The following is a 20,000-nucleotide window of genomic DNA, read 5'->3' on the forward strand; positions in this document are numbered from 1 at the left end:
CCTCGGAGCGGCCCGCGGGGAGCGCCGGCTCCTGAGAGGAAAGTCGCCATGAATACCAATTTAGCCCCGTGGATTTAGCAGCTCTGACAAGTGCGTCACAGAGGAATTTACTCGAATATTTCCTGCTTTCCATATTAATCACGTGCAGAAGGAGGTGGGAGCTACTTAGCAGAGGGGTTAGAGTGTGTGTGTGTGTGTGTGTGTGTGTGTGTGTGCTGGGGAGGTGGTAGAGAGTTAAACAGCTTGTGCTGCAGCTCGCTGGCATTAATGAGCTTCTGCTTGTGTTTGTTAACACTTTGTTCGCCGCCTGAAGCCGCTCAGCGTCGGCTGAACCGAAAACATCCCGTTAATGCTGAATTTATCCGACTTTAATATTTCCAAGACAAAAAAACAAGAACGATTTTAAACAACAACCGAAGAATCAGAGATGCAAAAATACTAAACATCAAATGTGAAATTAATCAACGATATAAAAATCGATTATTGGGGATTTATTGTAGCTTTCTTTCCCTCGTTGATAAATTTAAAAACAGCAGAAGTTTCACAGCAGCCAATCAGAGGCCGTGTCTAAAAAGCCCGTCATTTGATTGGTTGACGATGACAGATGGTCGACTTTGATGGTGATGTCGAGGACGTTGACATGACACAGCCAATCGTTTCAACGAGGACGAAGACGAACTGGGAAAAAAAAGGGCGGGGGGGGGGGGGGGGGGGGGGGCGGTTAACGAAGGAGGATGTCCGGCGGGTCGGTAACGATGAGGCGGCGTTACACGCTGACACGATCCACACAAGCAGCATCAATATTTCTCTAAACGTGGCGTGTTTTGCGTTTGCTGCTATCACACAGGAAGTGACAAGTCTTTCGCCCAATCAACAGTCTCCAGTGTGTCGAGCTCCGCCCTTCACTGTCAGATTAAAACCCCGACAGGAGAGCTGTAATTTTGTTGTTTATTTTGAGAGTGGAAACGCCAATAAAGGCGCCGCGAAACCAAAACGATTCATCGACACCATTTCTATCTGTCATACAGGAACAAACAGCAGCTGAGCCCGACCTCCACACTGACTCCGCCCACTCCGCCTGTAAGGGGTTTACCTGACGTTGTCTTCGGGCTCCGGCTCGCTGTCGCTGTCCTCCGCTTTCCTCTTCACCCCCCTGCTGTCGGAGCCGTCGCTCGGACCTGCAGACGACTGAGTCCCAAAAAAAACACAACAAGCGAGAAGCCGATGAGAAGAAAAATAAACAAGAATCTACAGATTATATATTTCTGTTCGTCTCCTCAGTGAGGCTGCGTGCATATTTAATAAATGTGTTTGTTATCTCTGAAGGCTGTTCTATGTTTGCATGCCTGTTTTCACTGCTTGAAGAAAAAAAAAAAATGCCGACCTGACCGTAACCTTCCTCTTCCCAGAAGCCTTTGTGCCTCTTTCATTCATGTGTTAATGTACGGCGGCCTATTGTGGCTAAAACTGAACACGGGCCGCTCTCAGCCCTGAGACGTCGTCCACATTCACAACTTCTAATAAACACGAGACGTTTAACATGACGCTCATAGATCTGAGATCATTATTCTTGGTTAGTTTTTTTTCGTATAGCTGCACTTAAAGCTCTTGAATTGTCCCTGAAACAGGGGATTAATAAAGTTATGGGAATTGAATTAAACTGCAAAAAGAAAAGCTTTGGTCAGGGGTGAAGCTCTGATTTTTAATAATCCTACCTGCACAGGATGAGTTATTTAACGCTCCACTAACATTAACCCTACACACACACTCGTTGAGGACGCTCATTCACTACCACTCTGGTCAATGAGTGTGATTTCACAGCGAGGAGCGTGTTCCGTTTCCGAGTCAGAGCAGAAAGATTCGGCTGGGACAGGAAGTCGGAACAACGAAGCTGCACGTTTTTCCTCTTTATTCTCCTTTGATTTATGCACAGCTGCAAAGACGCTCCAGGAAAGGATCCGTCATGGCAGGGAGCGCGCCCTCCGACCGAGCCGAGTTTGTGTTTGAGTCGGGGGGGGGGATGTCAAAACCTTGTGTGGAGTCGGAGGCTGATTTTCAACATGAACGCAGCCTCCATGTTTCCTTCATGTGTGAAGATACGATGAGGTCGATGATATATTTTCAGATTGCTCCCTACAAGGTTTTTCCTAAAACTCATCTTTTACGATGTGTAACCAGTGTGTGACCATGAACTCACATTCCCTCCGTTCTTCATCATGGCCTTCATCGACTGAGCTGCATCCTGGAGAGGAAGCAAAACGGTGATCACATGACTTCAGAGGTCGATTCTCCCGTTAGGCAGAAACTCGTCTTCAGTTTACCTTGTTGGACTGCATCCTCATGTCGTACGCCTGGTGTCGAGCGTTCTGGACCGCCTCGGGTCGGTCTCTTCTCCCCAACGCCTGAGGGGCAAACTGGCCCGAGGTCAGGTAGGCGGGGCCTCGCTGCTCGGCCTGTCGTAAACAGACGGGGGGGGGGGGCGCACTTTTAATCCTCACTTCTGTCTGCACAGGTTGAACAGGGTTAAAAAAAAAAACACACTTACTTTCATTCTCTTTTTCTTCTCTTTATTTCTCCTCTTGAAGCTTTCCTGAAAGAAGCGAAAAGACGTCATCAGAAACACGAAACGATCATCAGGGTCGACCTGACGGCGCCGAGCTGAGTCCAAAGTGTCGACCAAACGACAAGCAGAGTTTAAAAATCAGCATCTGGACTCTCTCTCTCTCAAACATTTATTTCATTCGCTAACTTAGAACCTTTTATTCATTTACTTAAAATGAGTCCACGCACATTTGATGTTTTTTTTTTTTTTTTGGAAATGCATCTTTAAAAATCTTCCTCCTGTTAGTTTGCACCGTAGCTCAGAGAGAGAGAGAGAGAGAGAGAGAGAGAGAGAGAGACAGAGAGACAGAGAGAGAGAGAGACAGAGAGAGAGAGACAGAGAGAGAGAGAAAGAGAGAGAAAGAGAGAGAGAAAGAGAGAGAGAAAGAGAAGGAGAGAGAGACAGAGAGAGAGAGAGAGAGAGACAGAGAGAGAGAGACAGAGAGAGAAAGAGAGAGAGAAAGAGAGAGAGAGAGAGAGAGAAAGAGAGAGAGAGAGAGATTTTCTGTACGTTCAGCACATCAGACTTCGATTTAAAGAAATCTTACGTCGTCCTCTTTGCGCTTCTTGAAGATGTTGTCCTCGGCCACGCCCACAGCCTGCATGATCAACTCCACCCGCTCCAGGTTGACGAAGCCGTTCTCCGTCAGGTAGCCCTACGGTGAGAAAATTAATAAAATAAAATAAATACAGGCACCGACGCAGAGTGTCAGAGGGACTTTAAATATTCATAAAACAAAAGTTCAAACTCAAAGTGCGGGTTCTACTCACTCCTGTTTTGTGCACGACGTCTTTGTAGATGTTGACGAGCCGATCGATCGCCCCCTCTCTGCAAGGAGACACAACACAAGAAGAGTTACAAGTCACATGGAGACGTCCGACACTTCATCAGCTAACCCGAGCATTCAGAGCTGGGATTTTATTTAACGAAGAAAAAACACTAAAGACAAAGACAAGGAGTCTGAGCTTCGCCCCCAGATTCATTAGGATCCGAGCTGGATGTGAGAGTGAAGTGTTGGCAGGTTTACCGTCACTGTGAAAGGGAGCATTCAGACTGTATGTGCACAAAGAAAACACCTGCACGACTGCAAGGAAAAAACTCTGTCCTGCAATTAACCTCGTCTTTGTCTGGCTTAACGACGTCTCCAGGCTCCGTTTAAGGTCAAGGCTGGAATAATGGAGCAGGCAAACATGAGCTACTCAGCGTGTCGGAGGTAGTCGAGGTTTTCGTACTTAAAGGAGAAATATTTAACGCTCTCTTCCTCTGTGATCATGAAGGAAACATTGTGCGTCCTCCTTTCTGACTTTAGATTCTGGGTTTAGTCGGCGGACGGCGCTTTTCCGGACACTCACCTGATTTCTAAGGACGGCAGGTGAGGCAGGAAGTCGTTTCCCACAAAGAAGCACATGAAGACCCAGTCGTCCACGCTGCGCTCAAAGTCGAAGGGAAACGGCAGACTGGCCATGGTCAGCTCTTTTTCCAGGTACTGACGACATGAAGGAGAAAAGATAAGATGATCCTTTATTCATCTCACAAACGGAGACATGTATCATTTATCCGTTTGGTGCTTGTGATTCTAAAGGGGGAACTTTACTGTCGATGCAGCGATTGTGAAAATCAGGACTCATAACGACTGTTTGTTTGTTTTTCTACAAATAAAAATGGCCGTCCTACCTCCCGCAGCACACACAGCCTGATGAAGATGAACTCCTGTTCAGACACCGGCACCGAGCCTGCAAACTCATCATGCTGAAAACCAAGAAGAACGCCACATGGCAGATTTACAAAACAGTGAAACCTTTCACGAGCCTGATGTGGCAGCACAGGTGAAGGCTGGACGCATTTAGTGTTGCAAAAGTCAGCAAGACACAAACGATTCATTCTTACGTCCGTCCACTCAAATGTTCATTTAAGCACAAATCTGCTTCTCTCTAAATTTATATACGAGACCTGTGGGGAATTTGGTCACCGTGGTTTTGTCCTTTTTTTAAAATGAGTGCTCGGGATGGAGCGTGAACATGAAGAAAACAGCCCATAAGGACGTTTGGGAAAAGGGGGAGGCACCTTTACAATAAAGGTCTCTGATTGGCTGAACAGCAACATGAATCTTAGTGGATCAAACCTGATTTCTTTTTTTGTCAGAATAAATCGTTATTCCAAGTGTTTAAGACAAACAGAAAGACTGAGCGCTCACCTCTCCCTGTTTCTCTCTGGGCGTCCCCTGACAGTCTTTGATCTCGTGACCTATCTGTCCGCAGAGGGCACAGGGGCGGGGCTTGTTGGGCTTGAACTCCTCTCTGATGATGGTGAAGTTTGGCTCGTGGGTGGCCAGGCCGAGCATGATCAGGTCAGCTGTTAAGAGCGAGCGAGAGAGAGAGAGAGAGAGAGAGAGAGAGAGAGAGAGAGGTTTTCACACAATGACACATGACATCATCAGAGTTGTTCTTGGATCCGGCGTGTGGCGAGGAGCTTTACCGTCGGCTCCACACAGGCAGTGGTGCGTGTTGGGGTCGTGGTTGGGTTGAGCTGTGAAAGTGAAGCAGAAACACGAGTCAAGGTTTGTGTCTGTACATCAGTGTGTCATTAAAGTGAGTCTTCCTGCTGCAGGGCATGTACCCTTATTTAACCCTTTAATAAACCTCAGAGCTCTTCTATTTACCTCTCTGTCTCCTGATGTAGTCCATGATCTTGTGTTCACCTTCACCTGGGACACTGGCGTCAGACAAGATGACCTGGGTGAACATGTGACAGCAGGTCAGTGACTGTGTGGACGGACGGGATTTTGTCTGCTGCCTTTAATAAGCTTAAACTTCTTTGTGTGAACGCGGGTCAGAGGTGAGGGCAGAGGCTTTAGTACAGAGGGGGCGTGGCCTAACAGCAGTTTGTTTTGGTTTCATGCTGGAGCTCAAGGGCGACACCTACTGGATCAAACAGTCGCACATTCTTCCTTTAAAGCATTTTCCGGCTCGTGTCGTTTATATAAATATAAAAAAAAATCGGACATACTGTGATGTTCTTCCATCCGGGATCGTTGCTGATTCTGTCTGCGACGTAGTACCGTAAACACTGAGCCAGGTTGTCCATGAACTCCGTTCCCTGGAGAAGACAAGACACGTCATTCAGGAGTTGAATCTTTATGGAAGCCTCGAGACTCGTTCAGGTTTCCCTTAGTTACAGTGATGAAATCACAGTCAGGTCAGTCGAGCGAGTTTGGTCCAGATTTATAGATTTTAAAGACACAGGCGATAATCCCACCTCTTTTTATATTGGGATAACATGATATATCTTTAAACATATTGGGAGTCAAATGGCCCAAAGTAAGACCACCATTAAAACAAGTGAGTCTCCAGAGGGGAAGTCGAAGTGTCCGTCTGTCGTCAGACTTACTGGAGTGATACAGTTGCTGTCAAACCTCTCCTTGATCTCATCGGGTGGAAGATAACCTCCTGTGGGTCAAAACACAACCATGAAAGGTCACACGGCGCTTCAAGGATTACAGGTAAGCATTCATTCACTCATGGTGAGACATGAACTCACCTCTCTGGATGACCTCCTCCCGTATGCGGCTCTTCTCCTCCTGCAGTTCAACTCCTTCTTTGGAGGCACGGAAACGCCGAGAGCGCTGCTGGTTCATTTTGGCGCGAGGAGCCTGTTCGGATTACACGAGGGAGTTCATTCGACTGAGCAGCTCGTTTAACTTCTCTCAAACAAACTCCGGCTTCTGTATGTTAAAAAAAAACTCACCACGCCATCGATGGCCATGTAGAGGACTCTCCTGGGCCGTACGATGTTGAACAGACGGTCAATGTACTCAAAAATGGCGACCATCATCTCATCTTCATTTTTGGGGGCAGGTCTGGAAACAGCAGAGTTCAGAAGGTGAGTTTAAAAAGTTTACAGATTATTTCTTTCACCTCGGATTAAGGAAGATAGAAAAGAGATTAAAGCACTTCATGGTGACCTTTACATTCAAACAGTTATTGATCGGATGTCTGAATCAGTCGACAGACTTCTGATAATAATGTGACATGAACTGATGTCTGCAGTCGATTAACGCTGGCATGTAGTGCGCCTAACTCCTGATTCAGACGAGACGATTTCACTGTGCAGATCATGAATTCATGTTGTTGTTCTCGTTGTCAAACATGAGAGAAATCATGACACAAACATCGGTACTGGAATCTGCAAAATTGTTATTTCAAACATCGTTATCAGTCCTGATTTTCACAACATTTCTTTCCTGGTAATAAAAAAAAGGGCTGTCAGCAGAAAGTTTGATGATGTCTATTCAAGTCGAGTATTAAGTGAAGGGTTCCTACTTGTCTTCTGGGTGAGTGCAAGGATGAATGATCCCGTTCATATCCAGGTACAAATTGTCAAATTCCACCTCATTGGGGTTGGGCTTGGTCGTGTCGACAGGGATACGAACTCCGTTGCATTCTTTCCCCTGCGAAGAAGAAGAAATATTTCAGTGTGAAGAAATGCTTTCATTTGAAGTGTCATTAAACAGCCAACAGGTGTTTTTATTTACTGGCATAATGTTTCCAGAGGAGGTCAGAGGTCATACACATGTACACATCTTACAGACAGACAGACAGAGAGAGGAGTGTGTGGAAGGTGGCCTCTTGTCTGGGCAGGTGAAGACCAGGAGTGTGTGAGGAGTTTGTACTGTTGTTTTCTGTAAGCGGAGCGGAGTGAGGAGGACGTAGAGAACGCAAATAAAATAACACTTCCTAGAAGTGTTAGCGGAAAATCAAACCCCGGGAAAATGTTTTCCAGGCAGCACATATAGACAGAGAACATCTACTTTTACACATCAGTTAAATTTTCACTTATTAGTGGGTGTTAAAAAATTACTTCTGCATGTAAAAAGTTACATCTATATGTAACTTGTGGCTATGTGCAGTTCACCCGCCGGCCATACGGTGTCGCTACAAACAGCATTTTTTTAAAAATACATACAGTACCTTTAATGAGCTCATGTTTCCTACAACTACTTTGAAAATCAGGCTTTAAACTGTCTGTGCAGGACGTGTCCTTCTTTGTTATGATCCCAGTAAACAACAAGAAAATCATTTTAAACGATTTAAACTCAGCGGGTGGAAATTAAAGGTTTTTTTTAAATAACTAAAATAAAGAACGAACGTATTCTGTATTTACTCTCGCATGTTTAAGAATGATAAATGTTGTATAAATAAACTTTAATTATCGGTTTGAGAAGGAAAAACATCGCGCGTGATTTGTTTACAACACGCACGAGGAGGTTCACAAACGACCGTTAATGTCCGTTATTTCTGTTTCCGGTTAACTACATTTCTGAAATACATTAACACATAAAAGAAGGCGATGAGAAATAACAGGCTGAAACGAGATTCATGAATCACACATGAAAAACCTTCCCGCTACGCAGCTACGTACACAGACTTAGCTCACATGCTAACTACCTACCTTCTCCTCCACACAGTGAACAATGATGGATGCGTATTTTCGGCTCAGCCATCGAAAAAATGCCGGGACTCCCATCTCCGGTTAAACGATTCTTCCAAAGTTAGCTTGTAAAAAATCTGAACTCGTACGAAACAGTTAAAACAGCTCAATTAAAACAAGAGAGTTGATATAAGAGTGAGACCAACAGTTTTCGGCTACATGCTGTTGACCATCAGGACATCGTGTATTCTTTCCGGTTCAGGTCGGCCTTTTCCGGAGACTTCCGAGCCCACAGCGCGCGCGGTGGCCACACATGTTTCTGCAGGCAGTTTCTCAAGCCTGCAGTTCTCAACCATTTTCCCTGTAAATCCTAAAATGAGCCACAGGTTTATTTTTTAATTTATTTATTTTAACTCACATAGGGGGCTTCTAAATCTTGTTTAGGTTTTATTCTCTTATTCTATATCTTTATTCTATTTTTTTGTATATTTTTTTCTGCTTCTTCCATGCATATTTTTTGTATATATTTTTTTCTGCTTCTTCCATGCATATTTTTTGTATTTTTTTTTTCTGCTTCTTCCATGCATATTTTTGTATATTTTTTTTTCTGCTTCTTCCATGCATATTTTTTGTATATTTTTTTTTCTGCTTCTTCCATGCATATTTTTTGTATTTTTTTTTTCTGCTTCTTCCATGCATATTTTTTCCAACGGAAGAGTGTTCTATTATTTATGCTATATTATTCTTTTATATTGTTACCTTTTGTTACCTGCTACATTTTTATTGTATATGCTGCTGGAACCTAAATTTCCTTGAGGGAGTCATCCCAAAAGGATCAATAAAGTTCAGGTCTAAGTCTAAGTCTAAGTCTAAGGAGGGGGGACAGTTTTAATGTAGTGTCTCATGTCTTACTGTATATAGTCCAACACCAAGTACAGAGTTTTATCACAATCAGTAATGTGGTATGTTTGGTTGTTTGTCTCTAAAAATATTATTTTGCTGATTTCTCTCAGTAAGTTTTCTTTATAAAATAACCCAAAGCCATCAACTCCTGAATGGAGAATCATTGGAGGATCATCTGAATAGCAAGTTTTTAGAGAAGGAAACACAACATGGAGGACATGTGCTACACATCTACATCAACAAGACCTGCTTCATCAACATGCATCGCATTTTCAAACGACAAACTTATTGAGATCTTATTTCAATTTTTAATATTTCATTGATATTGCAGAGGATGTTTGACACAGAAAGATCCTCAGTCGCACTATAGCTTGTCTCGGTATTGACTTTAATAAGTAATTTGTGAGTGAGGCTCAGATTTAAATAGTGTAAAAATATTACTTCTGCGCACTTTTAGTTGTATTTAGCTTAAAATAATTACAGCCGAATGGTGAGTGGACCGAAACTCGTTAACCGGCAATTTATCACAATGAGGTCGAGGCAGAGGGAGGGAAACATAACAGCCTGCTGGTAATGGATTTATATTTACCAAACTTAAGTGAAGTAATTAGAATTAGGTGGGAAGACAGGATGGCTTAAAGTGCATTTTCAACATGTCTTCATCTTGTCCGCTCCTTTTTCTGGGAGCTGAGCTCTCTTCTCTTCCCGAAGGTTCCTCGGGACTGTTGATGAGCCCCCCCCCCCCCCCCCCCCCCCCCCATCCTATCCTATCCTACCCTTCTTTCTGCTGTTCCGTCATGATCCGGGTCTGCTGAAGATTTCTGCCTGTTAAAGGGAAGTTTTTTCCTGCCACGCTATGACGGATTAAGCTGGGCTCTTGTAATATAGCCATAAGTAAGGTCCTTTACCTGCTTTCTGTAAAGTGTCTCGAGATAACGCCTGTTATGAATTGACTCTATACAAATAAAGATTGATTGATTGATTGAATTTCATAATGATGTGTGCAATCTGTTGCCTCAGTTTTATTGAGCAGTTAATGCGTATCTCTTTTCACAGTGTGTTATCTTCCAGTTTCCCTTTGATCATGTCTGTAAGTGTTTCCATAGCAACGCATGTTGAGGTCGTTGTATTGGCTCATGCTTGGTGTGCTCACATTGTCCAACACAGATGCCCGTGACACTTTAACGAAAGACACTCGCTGTCTCTGTTGAAGATTTAAATTCAGTTTAGTTTTCATGAGCTTGATTGATTTTTTTTTAAATTGATTTTTTATTCTTCATCATATTGATTTCCTTTTTTTCCCCGATGATGAGACAAGTCCATCCTCTCCGTCTTCTGCCTGCTCCACGTCTCAGAAAATGTGTGCTCAAACAGACCGTTTGGAGATTTCCCCTTCATGACATCACAAAGGGCAGTAGCCCCTCCCCAGGTGGGTGACACTCCCACAGCTAGGTGTTTGTTCTGCCTCTGAGTCTGCCTTCTCACCGTAAACAATAGGACATGGAGCCAGAAAGCAGCGAGTACACCCGAGCCCCTTCCAGAGAGGGGGCGTGGTCAGACACAGCTCATTTACATATTTAAAGCGACAGACACAGAAACAGCCTGTTCTGAGCAGGGCTGAAGTAAAGAAATCAGAGTAGATTTAGAACTGTTAAAAGAAAAATCTTCCACAGACAATCTAGACAAAGATTGTTCTTGACTCGGTTGACAATAAACATTTAAATGTTTTACCAAGCGATGAACATCCACGTATCCCATCGTGTAATGTGTGCAGGATAGTGTGCATATTATCTGTAAGTGTGCAGCGTTTGAATCTCCATCATGCACAGTCTGATGTTACATAATGCCTCCTTTAATGGGGACTCTGTGAACAGATGCCCTCTCGCTCCCCAACCCTGCAGCACCACATTTAAGGTGAATTAGATATTTTCTCCCTCTTCATCTCTCCGGTTCATGCAGGGGAGATGAGGAGGAGGAGGAGGGTGAGGAGGGGGGGGAGAAAGGGCCATTAGCCTCCCCTCTTCAGGCAGGCGGGTCTGACATCAACACTGCAGTATTATTACTGCAAAGAGCTGCTGATGGAAAACACTTGGCCTGCTCTGACGGGCCATTTCCATAAACATTTACGCTGGAGTTGCAGGTAATAGGACGGAGCCATCATTTCAGTGTTTGTGCAGGGAAACAGAGGAGATGGAGGAAGAATCAGATGCAAATCCTGGATGTGAGAGCGGCAGGCACAAAGGGAGGGGGAGGGTGGGGGGGGGGGGGGGGGGGTACAGCTCAGGAATGTGACATAAAAATGCATTTTGGCAGGTGCAGGTGGTTCATTCACTGCTCTCATGGTAAAATGCACCCTGGATCTGAGAGCTCTCTCGCTGCAGACTCATTTCCACATCGACTATCGTAAAAAAAAAAAAAAAAGAGCAAAATGTATTTTACCAAACAAAAACAGAGCAAGAAGGTCTCGGTAAAAGTTAAGATTTTTGTAATCCAGGAGTCAGAAGTTGAGTGTTTTTTCCTCGAACATGAAAATAAAAAAAATGAAAAGACGGCAATTGAATCACTTTTCTGTTGACTCTTCTGTATGTGAGCTGATTTTTCAGAACACCCTGATTTGATTTCCTCCAACATGCAGGCGAATTAAAGAGGGAGAGCGCCCTCACCTGGTGGAGCGTTAGGACATGTCACAGCAGCTTTCAGTGTGTGTGTGTGTGTGTGTGTGTGTGTGTGTGTGTGTGTGTGTGTGTGTGTGTGTGTGTGTGGCTTTATCGTCAGGCTTCTTTTTCTCTTAGCTGTTTTAAAGTGACAAAAAATGCAGTAAATTCATTACTGATTCAGTTTCTCAATCTTTTATTTGAACTTCGATGACTTCAAATCAAAACACACCCACTCATCTGATAAATAATTAAAACAAGGTCGTCCAAACCACGTGTTCTCTTGAAGGTCGAAAGTACGATATAAAGTTCAGATCACGTTGTTTCTACCCAAAGCTGCCATTATGAGAGATTTACATTCATGTGTTGTTGTCTTCTTCAAACAGGGAACTTTTCTGAGCGTGCACCAGCTCCTTGTTGTAATCTACACAGCGCCCTCTGCTGGTGACAGAGAACTGCAAGCGTAACACAAAGAAACTCAAATGAAATGTTGGAGATTAAATCGAGTAACATCGGTGCATATCTGATAAATAGAGACTGGATATGCTGATATCGGCCGGGATCAATCAGTCAGGACCTTTTGAACGCGCCCGCAGATGTGCACGCACAAACACGCACTGTGATGTCACGTCGTCTGAGCTTCAGGCTTCCTTTAAGAGAAGTTATTGACTGTGAGGCAAAGACAAAACACATTTAGGGTGTTTTAACTGCTGTCAGATATAACAGTGTGTAAGGATGATCATTTATTCTAATCAAACTGAACGACGTCAGCTAAACGTGTCAGCGCCTCTTCTTCCTCCTCCTCACTCTTTTGATCAGCTGATCCCTTCACGTGCAAAGCTCAGCAGGAAGTCACACGGATTTAAAAACAAACAAACAAGAAGAAGCAATTTGTGTCTCCTGGTTGTGATGAGTCTCCGGCGTCTTCTCATCTGATCTTCGAGTCTGCAGAAAGACAGACCCGTCCAATGAGACGCTCACACACGAGCCCCCTTTTAGCTGAATTTATCCAAACCATGTGAGGAGGTTTCTTTGTGGAAATACTTGTCAGGTACTTTTTGGCTTTAACTGCTTGATTGTGTAATTAAGGGGGCTGGACCCCCCCCCAAAATTTTTTTTTTTTAAAAGCACAGCAGGGGCTTAAAATGTGACATTGAAAGTTCACATTTTGTAATTTCTGTTTAAAAGTACATCATAAAAAAAAAACATGCTCGAAGCTGCATATTCATAATCTCAACAAAAAGGGCTCCTCGTGTGTGTGTTGGCATTAAATGATAAATCAGTACAGTGAACACGTGCACAATGATGCATGTGCACAATGATGCATGTGCACAATGATGCATGTGCACAATGATGCATGTGCACAATGATGCATGTGCACATTGAGCCAATAAGGATGCTTCTTCCTGTTGTCGAATGGAAGGAGTGAGTTTAGAGTCTGCGTATATCTGTTTGTTTACTCGTGCTGTCAAACCTCCCTCCATCTCCATCACGGATACGAGAGGTTACGTTTTCCCGTCACAAACAGTTACGGGATCACTGTTGAATCTGCTCGCTGCGGCTAATTGAAAAGCGGCGGCGTGCAGCGGCGACGCTCTGAAACACTCCTGGCAGAGGTAAAACGGTTTAATTGAGCTAAATCTGTCTCAATGAAGGTGCTCACTTAAAAAAGAGAGACGGCGCTGGCAGCGGGCCGGGAGAGAAGCGACAGTGAAGGGGGTCCTTACCTGCACATTAGAGGAGAAGGCATTTTAATAACATCACAGAGCGTCCCCCACCTCCTCCCCCTGTTGGAGTGGGACTCAATTATAGTTAATGGAAGTTCACCACACATTTTCTAATGGGGGGGGGGGGCGGGCTTGTCTGCTGCGAATGGTGCACATTCAGATACATAAACAATTTTTCAACTAACCCGATCCAGGATGCAAAGATGGCTTTGGCCCTTGAATCCTTTCAGGAGGACTTCTGCAGATATTCACACATGCAGCTCACAGCATCCCTGATCTGAAGAGATCTCACACATGCTCCTCTCAGGGACTTCTTGCCTCATGCTGCCCCCTGGTGGTGAACGCCTGCAGCATCATAACAGCCCCCGCCCCCCCTCCCTCCACCCCCCCTCCCAGGCGCTGAGATCCCTCTGGATGAATCCTAAAAGGTGCGTGAGCTTCTGTGCTGAACAGAACCGTCCATCACTGACAGAGATCCACGTTGAAGAAGAAAGAGAAGAACCCGGCTCCTTGATCACAGGAAAAGAAGAATTTCTTTTTTGTAAATAAACCTTTTGTACCCTCCTTGAACCGGGGCGGGAGCTTCCACAAGGTCACTGGTGAAAATCCAAAGACACTGATCACCGTTCAGTCGTTTTTCTCTTCAATGCCAGAATCAAATCAGCGGACGGGGAAAAGCAAGAACTTCCCCGTGAGCTGCAGCAGGAACATCTTTGTTCAGAAGCTGAGACTTCACAAAAAGTTCAGCTTCATTGTTGCACAAATACGTAAAGATGTAAAGGTCGAAGGTCAAGGCAGCAGAAAAAACATTCAGCTGAAGAGTTCTGACCTTGAAGAGAAACTTCTCCCTTTACAACTCAAATCAAATGTGTGCAGAGAGCGACTGATAAGAAGGCTCGTATGTGTGGAGTCATTGTTGGAGGTAAAGACACTTAAGATAAATACAGCCTTGAAGACGGGAACACCTGAGGCGTTCACTTAAATCTAAAGCACCTTTTTCATCTCCAGCTGAAAGTAAAAAAAAAACAAAAAAACAAAAAAACAAAAAAAAACATGAAACATGAAAATCTTATGAAACGTGGAACAAAACGTTTTATAAGCTCAACACGTCGGCGTGCTGCGTTTGATGATAAAAGATGTAACAGGAGACAAACGGGCTGAACAAAGAGCCTTTCACCCAGACAGAGTGGGGGGCGGGGCCTCAAGAGGTAAGACATAACAGAAAAGTCTGTAGATGGTAGAGGTGGCGTGCAGACAGTCTGTAGACGGTAGAGGTGGCGTGCAGACAGTCTGTAGAGACGGTAGAGGTGGCGTGCAGACAGTCTGTAGAGACGGTAGAGGTGGCGTGCAGACAGTCTGTAGAGGTGGCGTGCAGACAGTCTGTAGAGACGGTAGAGGTGGCGTGCAGACAGTCTGTAGAGGTGGCGTGCAGACAGTCTGTAGAGACGGTAGAGGTGGCGTGCAGACAGTCTGTAGAGGTGGCGTGCAGACAGTCTGTAGAGATGGCGTGCAGACAGTCTGTAGAGGTGGCGTGCAGACAGTCTGTAGAGGTGGCGTGCTGACAGTCTGTAGAGGTGGCGTGCAGACAGTCTGTAGAGGTGGCGTGCAGACAGTCTGTAGAGGTGGCGTGCTGACAGTCTGTAGAGGTGGCGTGCAGACAGTCTGTAGAGGTGGCGTGCAGACAGTCTGTAGAGGTGGCGTGCAGGCAGTCTGTAGAGACGGTAGAGGTGGCGTGCAGACAGTCTGTAGAGGTGGCGTGCAGACAGTCTGTAGAGGTGGCGTGCAGACAGTCTGTAGAGACGGTAGAGGTGGCGTGCAGACAGTCTGTAGAGGTGGCGTGCAGACAGTCTGTAGAGGTGGCGTGCAGACAGTCTGTAGAGGTGGCATGCAGACAGTCTGTAGAGGTGGCGTGCAGACAGTCTGTAGAGGTGGCGTGCAGACAGTCTGTAGAGGTGGCGTGCAGACAGTCTGTAGAGATGGCGTGCAGACATGGCGTGTGAGTCCTCTTCCCACCTCTGATTAAAAACTTTCTCGATTAAACTCATTGTTGTTAAAACTGACTGAACGACGTCGAGTGTCTGAATGTGACAAAAAAAAAAAAAAAAAGGAACAATGATGGTGACAGAAACTCGCCAAACGTGTGATAACTTCTCTCGGCGGCGGCTCGTCTGTTTTCATCTGTGTGCTGTGTGTCCGGCCCTCCGCCTCACGCTGTGACATTCAAACAGAGCGGCGTGTCATTAGCACTGGGAGATCTTTGGCTGACACATGAAAGCCGGCTGATCAGCGGCCGCCGCTCCACGGGGGGGGCTGCAGCCGGAAGACCTGCCACCGCCACCGCGTCTGTCTCTTGTTCCACCCCGAAGCATCGGGGATGTTTAGAAGCAGATTTACAAATGACATGGGCTGGATCTCGTTTGAAGTGAGGCGGAGAGGGGGCGGCTTCACTAACACCGGAGACCCTGCACCGCTCACACGGCTCATTACGCTCAGCGCGGATGCAGACGGAGGCACAAAAAGGCGACAAGGGAGGAGGAGAAGTCACTAATGAGGGAAAAAAGAGCCGAGGAAGTATGAGCCTCCTTTCTGCTCCTCGTCTGTTCACTCACAGACTCTACTGCTGCAGGAGAACATTCACCTGAGCCGAGTCGCAGAGACCTGCTGAAGCCGCGAGAGCGGAGAAAAAGTAGTGCCTACTTGAGTTTTATAAACAGCGACACTTAAAGGTGAGATGAAAGGTGGGATGTCGTAAAGCAGGGAGGGAAACAACTACGGAGATAACGGCAGACGTTTTTCTGGAACTCTCTGCTGTAGAAAAGAAACCTGGGAGAGAATTTTACGCCACTGCAGTACCGGGAGTGTCCACTAGAGGCTGGCTGCAGCAGCACAGGAAGTCACATACACACCCATTCAAACAGCCTGTTTTTACAGCAGACATGAACATGTTTACAGCCTGCTTCAAAAAACCAAATAGGTGTGATTAGCTCATGTCTCCATCCACACACACTGTATGGGGGGTATGTTTTGATGACTCAGCAGTTTTGATTGGATGAAGGATCAGAGTTATTCACAATAAGGCATGTAGCTGAGCTGATTGACAGGTGGGCGCCGTGTAACGGTTTGTCAGGAGGTTTAAAACCCGCCTCAGCTCTCAGCCTGTCGTTAGCTTGACTCAAAGTTAGCATGAGACAGCATTTCCAGCACGGAGACCGCCATCCATGGGACTCCAGCGCCCCCTGCAGGGACACACGGGGGACTCCAGCGCCCCCTGCAGGAACACACGGGGGACTCCAGCGCCCCCTGCAGGAACACACGGGGGACTCCAGCGCCCCCTGCAGGGACACACGGGGCTAGCTAGAAAGATTTTAAATGTTCTCCTTATTTCCAAAAGCACCGAACAACAATTTCTCATCTTCTTGGCCAAAATAAGCAACCAGTTAATCCTACTTTTTATTTAAAGGCACGGTTGGTAATTTTAGAAAATTATCATAATTTTTAAAGTAGCGTTCCCTCAGTGCTCCATCTTCACCCCCTCCCCCTCTGTGCTCCTTCTAAAGCCACGCCCCCTCTGTGCTCCTTCTAAAGCCACGCCCCCCTCTGTGCTCCTTCTAAAGCCACGCCCCCCTCACTTATATGCACGTTCATCAGAGAGCAGGGAGACACAGAGGACTGTGATTGGCTAATCAGAGAGCAGGGAGACAAGGAGGCCTGTGATTGGTTCATCAGAGAGCAGGGAGACAGGGAGGCCTGTGATTGGTTCATCAGAGAGACAGGGGGGCCTGTGATTGGTTCATTAGATTGGTACCTCGTGGCAGACATTGGTGGAAGTTTTTACAGACTTACAAACTGATACAGATGATGGATTTACTTTGTTCCTTTTTCAGAGAACCTGAGTTATTAATTCCTGTCAGGACCTAAAGACAGTTTACACCAGAACATTTTTAAAGTGGACCAGGAGGAAATGACCAACTCTGTCTTTTAAAAATAAAGACACAGATTCCAATAAATGCAAAAACATGTTCCCACCTCACGACGTCTGACTGCAGAGCTCTGAAACGGGAAAAGTAATAAACACGAGAGTGAAACTTGGTTCTCTGAGTTTCTGGTTCGGTTACTGTTCAAAAACAATAAATGAATAGAAATATGTGGCTGCAGTCTTTAACTGTAACTGTGGAGACATGAAAGTCTTCTCTTTGTTGAGCGAGTGTGTCAGTAAAATGTAATTGGTGCCTCACAGCAGGACGCCGCGTCGCCGTGGAACATTAATAAACAACAAACTTGTTATTCACGGAGGTTTCACAGAAGATGTTGATTTTTATTTTTTTTTTTTCGGAGGGACTGAAACACGTGTATGTGTGTGAGTGGAAAACATCACTGTGGATGTTTTAATCATCTCTGCTATGTGAAGATGCCGTCTAAAGAAAAGACAAAAAGAGCAGAATTGAAAACGGTCCTCGGATCAAACGCCACATTTCAAATCCAGAACATCCGCTCGTGTGGCTGCTGCCTTTCAATTTGTCGTGTGTGTGTGTGTGTGTGTGTGTGTGTGTGGGGGGGGGGGGGGGGGGGGAGAGAACCGAGCCGCTTTGGTTGCGTGTGTTAAACTGCCTCCCAGAGTTCACTGGGGCAGACCACCAACGCTTTTTTTTCGGCCACCATGCTGCGCTCGACGGAGCAAAACAAAAGCACAAAGCTGCAGCGGGGACGCTTTAATGTGGCGGCAGGCCGGCTGCCCCGCTGACGTGCTGCCTCGTCCTCATGGAGACCAACCCTGGAAGTTACCATCTTCTCTATATTCATTTATTTATTGATTTATTTAGAAGCCAATGAATGAGGTAGGCATCCAGGAAACACTTTTTATTATTTTAGCATTAGTGCTGCTTTTAATTCTGCACAACAAGGAAAAAAAAAACTCAGCAAACCGGGCTCGATCCTTAATGCACACAGCAAATATATATAAAAACACACCTTTGGCAGCCATAGTAAGGACAAACACGAGAAGAAAAATGGAGGATGGGTCGATCTGAAATACAAGAAAACTCTAAAGCAGCTTGTGAGGGAACAAAGTGTGTCAAAGGTGCACGTGTGACGTGAAAGTGAAACGAATTATAAGCTTTTCTTTACAGAAAGTCAAACTGGAGCAACTTGATTTAATTTAAGAAAAATGTCTCTTCTTTATGTGGTTTAATGTTTCTGAATTTGAATGACGCTGAAAGAGAATGAAAGAAGGAGCTTTTAGCACGTCACGTTCACTCTCTGAACTGTCAATCAAAACCGCTGTTCGCCGTCTGAGTCGAAACTTATTCAAACAAAAACTCGGACTCTTCAAAAAGCACATTCTTTTATTTTGAAAGCGCCGTTATTTTCTGGAACAGCAGAGTTAATAGTTAATTTACAGGGACTATTTTCAGCGGCGGATTGATCTAAGTATAAAAGTGTTAGCCCCCCCCCCCGTGTTGGGATGGTAATAAAGAAACGTGGCATCGCGGCAGGAATCAGTCGTCTGAGCTCCAATTAAACTCCGTGATCTGGATTCCATCAAAGCGCTGTTAGCACGCCCTTCTCCCCTCCCTACGAGCCGCACGCCACATGGCAGCACAGCGTCTCCTTTCTTCGCGGCGGTGGCCGTGCCCGGGCCGAGGTCATGGTTAATCCTGTAGGGTGTGGGGAGAGAGAGAGGGGGGGGGGCTTTGTCTTGTCACAACCGTGTGGGGGGGTCAGAGGCTCTGAGGGGCCGCGCTGCAGTTTAACATCCATTAGCAAGGAGCTGCGACCCCCGCAGGGCAGATACTGTGTGTGTGTGTGTGTGTGTGTGTGTGTGTGTGTGTGTGTGTGTGAGAGAGAGTTTTGAAGCTACATTCTGAACATAAGATGTAACCGATCATCTGTCGAGGTCAACTTATTGCAAAATAAATAATAGAAAGCGAAAACTGAAGATTGTCACATTTTATCGAAGGCACAAATTTCTAAATTCAGCCACTAGGGGGCGCTCATTAAAAGCCAATAACGAAACGTGACGTCCAGGCTAGCGGGGGGGGAATCATGGGAGTGATTCTCTCTGCTTTATTCCCCCTGACCTCGAAGTAAAAAAAAAAAAAAAACAACCTCTGAATCAGCCGTTGTCAAGACGACAGGGTGAAACTGACCTGACCTTTTTTTTTATCACAGCAGCACGAACGAGCGGCAGGACGGCGGCGCTCAGTCGTCCCGTTAGGAGTATAAAACTACAGATTTCAACGGCTTTGATAACCGCTGGAAATATTTGAGGAAATGTCCGAAAAAAAAAAAAAACATTTACAAGTGTTTAGTCCATTTTTAATTCATTGATATACCTGAGTGTACATTTCAAATTAAACTCTACATTTTGTCCCTTTAAGATGATTTTTAAGTGTTTGAGTTTTGAGCTCTTTTGGACAGTGGGATTAAAAACTGTGGGATTAAAAACTGTGGGATTAAAAGTCGCTCAGATTAAAGCAGCCGTACCCGCCTCCTCTTTATTTGTCTTTGTGTTGGCGGCGCTCGACCACGAGCTCGGGGAAGCCCGTCCTCTCGTCCAGCTCTCTGTTAAACTGCAGCTGCGTGGCCTCTCCGATCACCACCTCAGCCGTGGTGAACACCTCCAGACCTCCCAGCACGTGACCTCCCACCGTGCCGCCCTCTGCGTCGGCGAGGCACGCGTGGAGGTGA

The 20,000-nt window shown here is 45.6% G+C and overlaps 3 protein-coding genes across 3 annotated transcripts in view; all 3 read right to left on the bottom strand.

Moving 5' to 3' along the window:
* xrn2 (5'-3' exoribonuclease 2) overlaps nucleotides 1-8,313 on the bottom strand; it is a 26,390-nt gene extending 18,077 nt beyond the window's left edge. Inside the window, exons 1-17 of the mRNA XM_079356519.1 lie at nucleotides 8,051-8,313; nucleotides 6,922-7,049; nucleotides 6,347-6,458; nucleotides 6,140-6,251; nucleotides 5,990-6,048; nucleotides 5,609-5,698; nucleotides 5,262-5,334; nucleotides 5,078-5,128; nucleotides 4,797-4,954; nucleotides 4,277-4,351; nucleotides 3,955-4,088; nucleotides 3,373-3,430; nucleotides 3,150-3,257; nucleotides 2,546-2,590; nucleotides 2,322-2,453; nucleotides 2,198-2,242; nucleotides 1,094-1,188 (exon numbers count right to left, since the gene is read on the bottom strand). Coding sequence (XP_079212645.1) covers nucleotides 1,094-1,188; nucleotides 2,198-2,242; nucleotides 2,322-2,453; nucleotides 2,546-2,590; nucleotides 3,150-3,257; nucleotides 3,373-3,430; nucleotides 3,955-4,088; nucleotides 4,277-4,351; nucleotides 4,797-4,954; nucleotides 5,078-5,128; nucleotides 5,262-5,334; nucleotides 5,609-5,698; nucleotides 5,990-6,048; nucleotides 6,140-6,251; nucleotides 6,347-6,458; nucleotides 6,922-7,049; nucleotides 8,051-8,125 — 1,550 coding nt within the window. The 5' untranslated portion in view covers nucleotides 8,126-8,313. The remainder of the gene's footprint in view (nucleotides 1-1,093; nucleotides 1,189-2,197; nucleotides 2,243-2,321; nucleotides 2,454-2,545; nucleotides 2,591-3,149; nucleotides 3,258-3,372; nucleotides 3,431-3,954; nucleotides 4,089-4,276; nucleotides 4,352-4,796; nucleotides 4,955-5,077; nucleotides 5,129-5,261; nucleotides 5,335-5,608; nucleotides 5,699-5,989; nucleotides 6,049-6,139; nucleotides 6,252-6,346; nucleotides 6,459-6,921; nucleotides 7,050-8,050) is intronic.
* Nucleotides 1-20,000, bottom strand: part of LOC306835660 (sorting nexin-14-like) — a gene marked incomplete at its 3' end in the record, with an annotated part of 88,676 nt that overhangs the window by 49,537 nt on the left and 19,139 nt on the right. The window lies entirely within an intron of this gene.
* The window catches only part of LOC306833363 (bifunctional protein GlmU-like), a 2,009-nt gene continuing 1,760 nt past the window's right edge, over nucleotides 19,752-20,000 (bottom strand). Inside the window, exon 3 of the mRNA XM_079358586.1 lies at nucleotides 19,752-20,000. This exon is cut by the window's right edge and continues 62 nt beyond it. Within this exon, the coding sequence (XP_079214712.1) occupies nucleotides 19,808-20,000 (193 nt within the window). The 3' untranslated portion in view covers nucleotides 19,752-19,807.

The sequence above is a fragment of the Symphodus melops genome, assembly GCF_947650265.1.
Source record: "Symphodus melops genome assembly, chromosome: 1".
Taxonomy (NCBI): domain Eukaryota; kingdom Metazoa; phylum Chordata; class Actinopteri; order Labriformes; family Labridae; genus Symphodus; species Symphodus melops.